At 33.3% G+C, this 13,547-nt stretch overlaps 1 protein-coding gene across 2 annotated transcripts in view; it reads right to left on the reverse strand.

Annotated features, from left to right (window-relative positions):
• LOC130891586 (lysine-specific demethylase 6A) overlaps positions 1-13,547 on the reverse strand; it is a 105,632-nt gene that overhangs the window by 12,939 nt on the left and 79,146 nt on the right. For both annotated transcript variants that reach the window (XM_057796449.1, XM_057796528.1), the window contains 2 exons: positions 3,986-4,161; positions 1,895-2,573 (listed from right to left, as the gene is read on the reverse strand). In XM_057796449.1, the coding sequence (XP_057652432.1) occupies positions 1,895-2,573; positions 3,986-4,161 (855 nt within the window). The remainder of the gene's footprint in view (positions 1-1,894; positions 2,574-3,985; positions 4,162-13,547) is intronic.

Raw genomic sequence — 13,547 nt, forward strand, 5'->3', positions numbered from 1 at the left:
AGGCAAGTTAAATAAGTGAAAGTTTCGTTGCTAGTCGAGGATGGTTTAATAGACTTCGAAGAAATAATCTTTACAACATAAAGATTACAGAAGAAGCAGCAAGTGGTGATACCAAAGCGGCGGCTGAATTCCTAGCAACATTAAAAATATTAATTGAACAAGGAACCTATACTCAAGAATTGGTTTCTAATGTTGATGAAACAGGCCTGTTTTAGAAAAGAATGCCAAAACGAACATTTCTATTCCGTGAAGAGAAACGAGAATTAGGGACCTAACTATTTAGGAAATATGCCAGGACAAACTATCTATAATCATTATCTATTGTGTACCAAATTAATTATAGTTGTTATTAGTTTAAGATAAATTGTTTAGTAAATTAAGATATCAACTTTTCTTCTGTAACAGAAGCCAATACTTTGATTATTATATTTAATACAGTTGTAACGATTAGACCTAAGTAATATATTCATCTCTCATTTGAAGTATTTGGGATTTTAATAAAAAGGTTTTCACATCTTCGCGTGTTTAAAATTCGAGCATCAGGATTTAAAGCTGCGAAAGATCGCTTAACACTTCATGAATGCTGTAATAAACTGTTCTTGAAATGATATAATAGAAAGATCTTTGGGAGGAGTATGGAAGAACATTTAGACAGTTTAACTAAGAGCGAAGACATTGGAACAATCTGTCGATATGGATAAAATAGTGGAATTAGCTAGTCAAACCGGTTTAGATGAGGTAAGTGTGGAAGACGTCGAAAAAATAGTTCAAGAAACGGCAACTTCTAACAGAATGCAAAAGAAAAACGCAAACTACATTAGATGCCTTCTTGACAAAAAGGCAGAAAATTGGAAACACAGATTAGACTGAATAACCTGACTGACTGATAGAATTTCTTTTGTTTTTTATAAGTATATTCGTTTATATTGTTTTTTTTGTGAGAAATAAATGTTTGGTATCATTTTTATTAAAAATGGTAAGTCTTAAATTTGATACATAACCAATTTTCTATCAATCTTCCCCTAACCCCATTATTTACATGTTTTGCTCTGTATCACATTACCCTCTACTTTGATGGAACATATCTTCCGTATTAAGTGGGGTTTTACTGTATTTATAGAGACTTTTAAAGACTGTATTGCATCTTAGTGATTTATTCAAAATTACCGGTTTTTTATAATTAAAAAGTCAAGGTAACTTCGTCTTCTAAATAATTTTATATTCTAAGAAGATCCTAGTACTAGTCTATCTTTCATAAAATCAATTTGGCTATAAAAGCAGAGTATAAAAGTTGATAGTAATGAGAAAAACATCAAAATTTCAAGTGAAAAGCTTTATGACACTAGATTTTTTTCATTAAACCAGTAAAACCTCTCACGTGTCCGCGAAGATCGTTATGACTGAGGCAGTTCAATTTATATACTTGGGATTGGCCTGGAAAACTTTTATCAAGGCTTAAAAATGAGCAGCCGTTGATAAAATTAGTAGATAAAAGCTCATGCCTCCCGCAAATAAAAAAGAATAATGTTGAACTGCTTTGATACCAAATACTAAAACTCTAGAGTGCTATTATCTATCATCATTGTCGCATAGCTCATAATGGAGCAAAGAGCACCATTCGGTGTTTCAGCAGTTGTGGATAAAATGATGAAGTCGCCATCCTCAAACGTCGTAAGTGCCAAGTCAAGACAAATATAAAGTATATGAAGAAACTAAAGAAAAACTGACCACATAGATTTATCTATGGTTTTTCTAATTCATACTTATTCATTTATTTGTTACTTTTGGTGAATCTGTATGTTTGATTATATATCATTAAAAATGAGTCAAAATATTCAGTTTAAATTTGACACTTAACACAGCTCTGACTTAATAGTAGATTGATTATACTTACTGTGATGTGACGCTTGGCATTGGGGCATTTGAAAGGTGGGTCTGGAGGAAATTGATACGTTGTGTCAAATGTGGGTTCATCCCCAGATTTGGAAAGTTAATTTTAGGCAGTTTAGCCGTACTAACCGACCCTTCGTTTGTTTGTTTATTTGACAATCCTCTACTAGAATTCAAATAGCAAGCATAAGCATCCCTAGCTTGCAGAGAATTTTCATATAAAATTCCTAAATTAGCCCAAGCTGCAGAATGGCACTTATCTAGTTGTACAGCACATATGTAAGCCTGTAACGCATCCATGGGCTGATTTTGCTGTTGATATAAGACACCTATGCTACACCAGGTGTCCGCATTTCCTTCGGATTTTTCTACAGAGTTTCTGTAAGCAATGAAGGCATCGTGAACTTTACCAATACTGGCATAACATCGCCCGAGTAAGTAAAGAGTCTGACCAGAAAACTGATCAGCTTCATTGGCTCTTTGTAAGTAGTGTATTGCTAGAGGTATTCGGTGGCTTTTATCTCCTAATGATTCCTGGCAGTGATATAACCAACCCAACTGACGAAATATGTCGGCTCTTAAAGACTGTGATAAATTCTTCTCTTTAAGTAAACCGTCGTATCTGTCTTTCGCTATTTTCACCTTTCCTTGAACTTCGAACAAATGAGCAATGTGAAATTTTACTGAAACAAAAAATTCACAATTAATATTTGAATAAATAATTTTTTCAAATTATGATTTTTAGTAGGATATGTTGTGTTTTTAATTGTACATCAAAATAATCTTTTAGGATTTCTGCGGTTTTGTTTAGATCACTCTCCACATGTTTTTGTTTCCCATATTTGTTTTCACTTTCCCGTATGTTGAGATAGATTTAGAAATGGTTTTATAGACTGTCACTTTGACCCTTCTACCACTTATGTTGTAGGGTATTAATGGTTACGTTTAAGCAAATTCCCTCAATAATTTCTATGCTGATCTAAATTCTTTGCTTCTTTCCAGTGTATTCCTGGTTCATTCAATATTCAAACTTATACTTTGATTTTCTGGATCTGTCTCTCTTTTTGTTTTTTTTTTTATCAATTTTCGCTTTCCAAATTTTACAGGTCGTTCTGACTCGTTATATGTGTCCCTATCATTGTAATTGTCTTTCCCCTATATAATCAAATGTAGGTTGTACGTTTAGGTCTATTATTATTAATCATGTGACTAACTTATCCATCAATGTAATCTCCTTCAAGAGCAATAAATCATTCCAACGTTTTTCTAACTTCTAGATGCCGTGCCTGTTGAGGGATTTATCTTTTGCCTCAAAATAGGCTTCAGTTTAAGCAATTAGCAATAAGCAAGAAGCAATTCGAAGTGTAATTCGTTCAATTTAACATCATTGCCATCTACTTGTGAATCGGTAGATTGTCTTAGTGAAACAGTGATTTTTTCTTCGACATATGAGGCCGTTTTTCTTTGATTTTTGCATTAAAACGTTAAAACGACGATGTAGTAATCGCTATCCATGCGTATCCAAAAAAACTTAAGTAATAACCTAATATTGTGCCTTTGGACGCTTCGGACGTGGTTCACCGAATGAAGTCCTTTCAGTTGATGATCGTTTTGATTCTGGAGTGAAGTGATGGATCCATGTTTCATCCATTGTCACATATCGATGCAAAAAGTCTGATGCATTACTTATGAACATGGTCAAACACTGCGGCACCCACTTTCTAATGGTCAAATGTTCTGCCTTCTGATATCTTTACAGCCTCAACTATCTCAAGCAATTTCAATTTACGATTAGGTATAACCAATTTGCGGACTTTTTTTATGTTTTCTGGAGTAACCACCTCAAGTGGACGACCAGAACGTTCATCATCATCAGACAAAGTTTAAAGCTTCCTTTTTATAAAATCTTGACAACTATAAAAGTTTTTCTTCATTTTCATACACTGAAATAAATGCAAATTTTTTCGATGTGTCGATAAATAATCAGACGCCGGACCTGACCAAATATTTATTGTTCGATTGTCGTAGAATATCTGTAGAAGTCAGGGACCCAAATCAAATTCCTGACTAGTTTCAAAAATAACTTAGAACTTACTTGTATTCTTTGTTGCTGTAGACGGACTGTTATCCACTAAGGCTAACTGTAAATGTTTGTGTGCTGAGTCATATTCTTGAGTAACTTTGAACATCAAACCCAGTCTAACATTGACTTCATTAGCTCGTTGAAATCCAGGTGAAACATAAAGTAGCTGCTGGAATGCTTTCACAGCCCTGTAACAAATATTTGTAGTTAGAATTGAGTAATAAATTTTGCTTAGAAGAAAACAAAATATAAATATGTTTTAATTACGAGGTCTGATGAAAAATACCGTGATAGAGTAAGAAGATAAAATAAAATTATAATTAATTCCCTTCAAAATATGGGAAGACAGGAAGACTTCTAGCGGCCAAAAGTGCACGGAACTTTATTATGATGATGTTCATTTTTCAGCTCTTTTTCTTTACACATCGTTTTGCAAACGTATTTTACAGAGATCCCATTAGAACAAACTCTCTTCGTACTATAACCACAAAATTGGAGAAAACTATGATGTTAGTTTTTATGACGTTGCTTTTTTGGACGAAACGAGTCACTTTGTATTAAGAATTTTTGTCTTAGGTTAAAAGACATAGATTTTAGATATTCGTGAGTTCTTTTGGCACTTTTTCCAACTCAAAACTTAATATTGGGATGCATTGTTCCACGTCTCACAAGCTTGATCTCACTGAAGCGGCTATAATAGCAGATTGACGGAACGGCTTCAATCTTTCCTTAGCTTTGTTCAACATATATGAGGTTATGGAGCGTAAGTGATTGTTTCTATTAAAGTTCAGTCACTGTATTTCTTGATTTCACCTCGTACAACTAGGTATAGGTCATAAATGTCTGTAAAACCTGTTAGTATGAATTTGGTTAAATTGTAATAATTCGTTACGTATTTTTCATATATCATTTTATATAATTACAACATTTTTTATAAATACAGTTCATAAATAAATACTTTGTATATCAAGTTCAGTAAAATAAATATGTGATTAAATTACGAGGTGTGGCTATTAAATAACGAGACTGGTGATATAAAAGATTTTATTTTGATATTTTGTACTTATGTTTATTTATTATCACTTTCAATATATACCCGTTTTCTCGTTAAGATCAGTGGCGGTTCAAAATTTGTTTGAATAAAATTATTATTTCAAATAACCCAAAGATAAAAAATCATATTAAATAAATCTGGTGATTTGGAAGGCTACGTAAAGCACCATGTCAAAAATTTTATTATTAAAACCATACGAGGTGTGGCTATTCGATAACGGAAAAATGAGATTTTTTACATTTATCTATCATCACCTTCAACATATATCCCTCTTCTATCCCTACATCGCTCCACGTGAACCTTCCATTTTTAGAAACATTGCTTTTTCAGTCAGTTCCTTCAGAACGCGCGCCACTTTTTCTTTCACAACTTCAACAGAATCAAATCTTATTTTATTAATGCAGATTTGAACTCAGAAAAGAGGAAGAAGTGGCATGGTTTAAGATCCGGCGAAAAAGGTGGGTAGTCTAACATTAGGTTGTTGTACTTGGCTAGAAACCTTTTGACGGACAGTGCGGAATGAAGCACCATTTTGCACATGGTCATATCAAATTAAATTACCAAAGTTTTCGATATTTTCATCTGTTTTTGACGTGGAAGGGCGATCCGAACGTGAATCATCTACGCTAGGTTATCTTCAGACATGGTAGACATCGCATCCGAAAGAGTAGGTTTCAGGCTAAACAACTGATAGGCGCAAACCTTTGGCGCATGCATATTTTTTATTTCTTTAACAGCGTTAGTCTTGTTACTTAATAGCTACACCTCATATATCTCATTTACACTATATATGTATTAATCCTTAAATTGTTCAATAAAATTGTCTGAAAAGTTACCGGCTGAACAAAGGAACAAGACATTTGTGATCTGCCTTTCTCTTCATAATAGACGTTTACGCATGCGGTTACGTCTTCATTTGATGAATATTTGGTAAATGTGGTGGGTGGTTAACCAAATCGAAGTGCTATTCGTAAATTTCAGCTATGGCGCGAGAAGATGGAAGATGTTCTGATGGAAAAGCACTTTTTTCTCCAAATGCGGTCGGTTTTTTGCAAAACGCAAAAAATTCGACTAATTCTGCTTAAGCAGCGTCAAAAAGCTTGGATAATGTTTATTCGAATAGCTTCTTTTATCTCTCTAACTCCAATTCCACGATCGTTCAGTGCCATTAAGTGAACTTTTTCGTTGTTTTTGGCAGTCCCGAAAGCTCGTCGACAATATACGGCCACGTTTTAATTTAGCTGCCTAAAATTATACGGCTATAAATGATGATGCAGAGTTTCCGTACGCAGTGACTAAATCCTTTCTCATTTGTGTAGGAGTATTTCCTTATGTATGAAAGAAATGTTCCATGTCAGCTAAACATTCAAACTTTCCGATTGTCATACAGAAACTAATCGTCCAAAATAGTTGAAATTTTAGCGAGAATCCCTCAACACATGCGCAAATATTAGAGATTAATAAGTGCTAATATTTTCAGGTTGGGGCGGGAAGTTTTCAAACAACCTTCGTATGTATAGCCTAATTTGTGTTTCGGTTGCATACAACATCAAAACATTCATGACATGCGAAATTCAAATCACTTCTTTGTAAGTGAATAATAATGTGAAATTAAAAGGAGTTTTTCACGTGTATAAGGTAAAAAACAAATTTCTAAATTTATTATTCGTTAGTACATAATTTCAAACTTCAAAATGAAATACAGTCTAGGTTTAAGACCTTTGTTGGTTTTTGAGATCGGGTAGTAAATATTGGTGGAAATCGACATCTCAGACACCCTCTTAATTGTATAAAACATGTGTCGAAGCAGATGGGTTGAAATACAAACAGCTGTTGTAAAGCAGCTGCATACAGGTAGTTTCTACCATCCTCCCAATAAAAGATTTCCGACTGTTGAATAATCGATACATTATAATTTTATATGTACTATTATACAAGTACTTCACCATGTTACGCATAAGTATAATAAAAAAAATAAAGAAAACGAAATACAGAGCGGAATTTTAAAATATTAATATATTTTTGAAATACGTGAAATGAATATTTTGTCTTTTATATGTACTATGAGAGATAGCGAGGCACTAAAGTTCGAGACTACAAGATTTTTTCTTATTCCGGCAGAATTTATTCTTGGATTTTTATTCATTTGATTAGATACTTTTCGCATGAAAAACTTTGAACAGTTTCTATAGCATTTCTATTTTATCAATAACGTCATATTTAAAATTGAGATAAATTGAAGTTATTGATTTGTATAAACAGCCAATTGAAAATCAGCAACTATTGCGGAAAATTATATAGCGGAAAGCGTCAACAATGAAAAGGAAATTGCAAATAAAATTTCATATAATATAACGAAACCAGAAAACTCCTGCAGTACTTCAAAATTAGAAGAAAACTTGGTTAGAGGTATTTCCTATGTTCGTAGTTGGAACTTGATAAGTATAGGGTAATTTTTAAGTAAATAAGATAAAGGTTTTATATTTTTACTTGATTTAGAGGTGGCGGCAACGATACACAGAATTAATAATTCCAAACCTGAAAAAGTCCGTCTGATGGTACCATAAAATGGGTTTGCATCTTAAGCCGGTGCTACACGTCCAACGTTTGCGTCAACATTCTCACAAGTTTTAAAGGAAAACCTTCACTAATATTAGATGGACATCGTTACCGAATTGGACGTAAAACTGAAGAGTTTATTTATTAGAGGTGTGTTCAGGAAAAAAGAAGCACGTGTAAAGTTTCTCTGAAAACAACTGCAGTCTTATACGATATATTACAAGCAATGCCTCATCAGTTTATTCCAGATATAGCTGACCTAACCTAACCTTCACTCCGGCAGATCAAATTTTCTTGTGCGCTCGTCGAACGATCTTTCGGATTTGACACAGGTAGTGTGCGCTAGATGCACGTGTTTTATAACTGTGCCTGTACGCTCGATGCACGTGTGCTTCTCGCATCCCACCCTTCTATCTGCTACCTTCTTAATGCCTACTCTGTTCCTTCAAGTTCACTGCGATTTTCAGGACTCTTTTATATTTTCTGGTGTCCTCTTTTGGACATCTAGATCTATGTCGCATTATCTTTATCGGAAAATTCCTGTTAGATATGACAAGTTAATGAAACTTTTTACTATAATAATAATCAATAAGAAAATTTGTAGATATTGCTTCATGTATATGTATATTGCTTCTTTTCAAATATATCATCAGTCAATAAATTATTCCAACAATTAGTTGGTTTTTGTAAATTCGAGACATCATTGTGACTCCTGGAAAGTGCGGTAAAAATGAGTTCCCTTTGGTTTTCTTATCATTTGATTTATGTTCTTAATCTCCTTTTCGTTTTCAACTTCACAATGACAATCTTCACTGTCTTCTCCAAAATACTCGTGTTCCACTGTTCAAGATTGTCCGGTTTCGACAAATCAAATTTCCGTTCCATTTTAGGGGAAATCCCGAAGCATGTAAAAGACACTACCATGTTCTGACCCAAAATACTTCGTGCAAAAAAACAACCTTGATTTTGGTTTGACGAATTTGCCTTGATGTCCTACGGATTTTAATTGCTCTCCACGAAATTACTGAAAGAATTGAATAGTGGGATCCAATTAGTTCAAGTATAATATTTTTATTTCTACATTGAATGGAGGTGGAAACGAAAATATAAGAGATGTGCCAATTGCGACCGATCGACCATTTTAGATTGTGCAAGATGTGGAATACCTCTATCTGCGCGAAAGATCTTTATTCCTATTCCATACACCCCCAGGTGTAATGTTCTGGAGCTCCGTAGAGAGAATGTGGATAGAGGTTTCGTCCTCTACGTAACAAAATCCACACGTTGTATCCTCTGCAGAATCTACTGTCTTTAGGCGGAAATACCCCAACATGTCTAAGGTTTATACATTCTTATACATTCAATAGAACTTCTTTAGTTATAGCTTCCCAAGTATCTTTGCCTGTTCGAGGGTACAAATCCGAAACAAGATGCTTAATAGGTTGATTTTACAATTATTTCTATAGAATACAATCAATATTATATGCATTGAAGTAATAGTTGGGTTTCGGATTTAATGTATGTTTCCAAGTTACCCCCGTAATACTAATATTCAATACTAATATAACCACTCACATGTTGAATAAATTGTTGTTTTGATCTTATCTACTTTAAACGAAATAATAATCGATGCATATTAAAAGTAGTTAGTACGTAATAAAATTTTGTGCAACAAGTAGATACATGTTCTACTTCGATGCTTTTGTAGAGTAAAAGGGTTGTTTTGTAAGAAAAAAAATATCAATATTCTGGGAATTCAACATACAAGGAGAAAAAAGAGATGCTGAAATGTAAAATATCAAATAAGGAGACCAAAATGACTGTACCGATACTACTAAAGAAGAAGAATTGGTACTAGCGGAAATAAAGATAATAAGAGCACTTTTAGGACTAATCAAGATGGATGAAAATAAATACAGACAACGTATGAATTATCGAAAAAAGGAGGAACTTGGAGAGGAAGATATAATTAGAAGAATGAAAAACAAAATGGGATGTCTAGGACATGCGGAGAGATAGCGAAGATACAGGAGCTTGCTACAATGGAATCCAGAAAATAGAAGAAGGGGAAGGCCCTCAATAAAATGAAGAATTGAATTAGTTCGTACATATTTATTATTTGATTGAATATATCTTTTAGAAGCATTGCATTTTCTCTGTATGTATGGCTTTCAACCATAAAACGAATTTGATTTAATTTAATTTTGTAAGTAATCAATTTTTCATTACTATTAATTTTATTAACAGTTTTGTTGTAGGTATCTATGACATTTAGAAATAGAAATATTTGTTTTTGATTTAATTCTAATTGAGAAATAGATTTTTCGTAAGTTTCTAGATCTCCAATGATTTATTCAAAAATTGAACCCACCGATTAATTCTCGTTTAAACGAGATTTGTCTGAAAAGTTTCCGAATTAACAAATAAACAAGACATTTTTTCCATAATCTATTTGATAAAAATATCTCTTCTGTAAGTAAAACTTTAAGGTTAGGAAATAGGACAAAGTCGCCGGAGGCTAGATCTGGTAAATAAGAAGTGTTGTTCGTGAATTATAGCAATTGTGTGCATTGTTCCGATGGGAAAGTACTCTCTTTTTTGGAGATAGTCGATCAACACAATTCTTCACGGTGGCCGTCACTTGTACGACCGGAGCCTTTTAGAAGCAGATTCGCCCTTTGCAATCCACTGTCGTGACTGTTTTCTCGTCTCGGGAGTGTAGTAGTTGTTCCAGATTTCATTTACAATTATAAAATATGAATCGACTCAAGAAATCCGACTTATTTTTCTCAAACCGCGATAATAAAGCCTGGAAAGGGTTCATTCTAATACGTTTTTGATCCAACGAGGAATCCCAACGCGTAAACAGTTCACGTTCTTCGTCCGTCTTGTTGAAACCGTCACATTTTTATTTAGCTACCAAATATTTTACAGTCGTAAATGATACAGAGTTTCCATACGCAGTGTCTAACTCCTCTTTCATATGCGTGGGTTAGGTTTCAAAAACGAACAGCTCAATACTCAATTTTTTCCATTTTCAAAAAAATATTGACAACGAATGTAAAATAGAAACTGAGCGTCCAAAACTTTAATTGATAATCTCGCGATAAGTGGTGACATCTTGGGTTGGGGTCGAAAACTTTTCAGACAATCCTCGTAGATGATATGATGTTGAGGTATATTTTTCAGTTTATTGGTAATGTTGTCGGAATCATATTTTCCTTTTCGATATTTTGGACCACCTGGTGTATCTAAATTGCGTGTAATGAGGAGTTTTTTCACATTTCGCCATCCCGCATCTGTAAGCAACTGAAAGCGTGGTCATGATTAATGAGCGTAAGGTGTAGACTGATCAACATAATGTAAACAGACGTTCAATATCGTGTTTTTTTAAATATATTTAATGCAACGAGCTCTAATTTACAATACTTTACCATTTCGTTAGTCTTTTAACTTTAACTGTAAATTTCAACATTAATCATGAAAAAAATACTGACATTACGCCATTTATAGGTTGGAGAAAAAATTGAATCATTAAAACTGAATATTGTTGATAATATCTTAAAATTCCAGTGGTTTCCATTTTGTTCATTTATTTATTTTTGTTTCTGAATGAGATTTTTGAAATGATCTGCCGTAGAGTCGAGGTGCTAATTCACCTTTTGAAGCATTGGGTTCCTGATTATCTTGTACATAATTCATCCAAAGTTTATATATTAAATAGTTGGCATGATATTGATAAAAATAATCAATAATCAACACTGAAATATTTCAAATGAATGTAAACCAAATTCTTACACAACGAACTAGTATTATAAGTTTTATTTAATTTATAGTATATTTGCCAATCAATTTTTTTGTTTTGCGAACCCATACGCCCACTTGAATAAAACAATCGTCGTATACGATAAATATGACAAGAATAAAAAATTATTAAGTATTAATATTGAAATGTAGAGCTCGTTAACAACAGTAGATTATAGTTTACGTAGAACTTGTCTTCATAAATATTTCTCGTCAATTAACATGTTTCTAGAAGCTTTTTTCGAAATTCCAGTTACTTTAAATTACGATTTCATTGTCTTTCTATACAATTATAGGAAATGATAGTTAACAGGAAACTTTTGGGGTTTTCTAATAGAGTCAGAACCAGAATATATCAGATAAATATTGAAGTATAAAGACTATAAATCTTTCCTTTGATTCAGTAATAGAGTTTGACTAGGAAATGTTGGGTACCGGGCGGTCAGAAACCGTTGCCTTCTAATGGGCTTGTCGTGCCGAACTTAAAACTCCCAAAGGTCGATGTCCTTTGAAAAGCTAATCAAGCATCTTGGCTTGAGCCTTTTAACGTCAGTAGGCAAACTTTAAATGCTCAAATGTTTTAACTTCGCACGTGTGAGTGCTAGGCACTCACCGATGACGTGGTCTCCAGTATCTTCATACTACAGCAGTATTCTGTATCGTCTTTGATACCTATAGTATAGAAACAGCATTAAAAGATACCTTTTTAAGTGGAGCAGTTGATTGATAAGAGAGGCAGAAAGCCCATCAATGTGTGTCTTAGCTTGCTTCATTCCAGGTGTATCCAACAATCGCGGCATAGTTCGTTTTGCGAAAGATGTAATAACTACACCAAGAATAGTTCACTGGGGATTTGTCGAATCGCTAGCTAGCGAGAGAATCAACCTCGTTGTTTCCCTTATTGCCTAAGCGACTGGGCATCCAAACGAAATTGACTTTGCAGCCATCCCTCTTTAGTACTATTTTGCACTCTAGCACAAACCTACAACACACCGTTTAAGCTGTTATGGCTTTTATAGAAGATCAAGAAGGATGTTCCTGACTTAAGAATTAGTGGTGATGAAGTAGGTAGCTTAGAGCATAAAATTGAGTAGAGATAATTGTCTGTAATTATCTAGTGTTTGTATTTTCTGCATTGTTGGTCGTTTAATTTGCGTAAAATAAATAATTTACTCTTTACATGTGTCAAGATAATTCTGCGGTACTAAATTATTCCGAATAAATACATGTTAGAATACTTTCACCATTTCTCTAAAAGTACGATTATAATTTCTACCCATATGTGAGACGAAAATGTTTAAACGGGCCAATGACTAAACTCTTCTTGCGACTTTTCTTTTTGGTATGGAAAATAGTGGATATATTCAAGTCATTATATAAACTAATCAAGAAAAGTTGGAAGATACTCGTACATAATCATGAAATTTGACTCCTATAACTACGAAAATTAAAATGACAGTAATCGAATTATGGAAACAAATTTCTGATGGAAAATGATTAGATTTTGTTGCGCCCATTGATAAAATATTTCGGGAAATAAGATTGAAAAAATTCATTTGAATTGTTTTGAAACAATGTTTCTATCTATCTATCTATTATTGGAGTCATTTGTATCAAGATTTAGACCAAAAAATATTTTTTAAGCCTTTTTTATTCACATCCCTAATGAGATTCGAGGGCAGGGGGGAATATTTGAAACATCGGTAGAGGGATATTTTTTGTACCTCTAACTAGACTTTGTACATAAATCTGGCAAGACAATAAATCAATTGGACGATTTCCATAAGCGTTCTTAATAGGTTCCAAGTTAAAATTTGTTATTTATAAAAATAATTAAAATATTTTTTCATTTTTGCCCACTGATTACCGTCATAATTTAGATTTCAATTTCTTGGCAATAGTGAAGACTCTCAACTCGTCATGATACAGGATGAAGCTAAATTTCCGACACAGCAAAATATTTATATTCACGGAAATATTCCAGTATTACTTGAATTCATCCTAATCTGGTTTTGCAAGTTTTATTACTAAGCGGCGTTTATGAATAAATTATATATAAGGCGTTGGGAGATTACAGATTAGGTAATGGAGGTGTGAAATAAAATCAAGTAAAATTATATTCAATTTTTAATTCGTTTCAAAAGGTTCAACACACCT

Source organism: Diorhabda carinulata, chromosome 1 (genome assembly GCF_026250575.1).
Source record: "Diorhabda carinulata isolate Delta chromosome 1, icDioCari1.1, whole genome shotgun sequence".
Lineage (NCBI taxonomy): Eukaryota > Metazoa > Arthropoda > Insecta > Coleoptera > Chrysomelidae > Diorhabda > Diorhabda carinulata.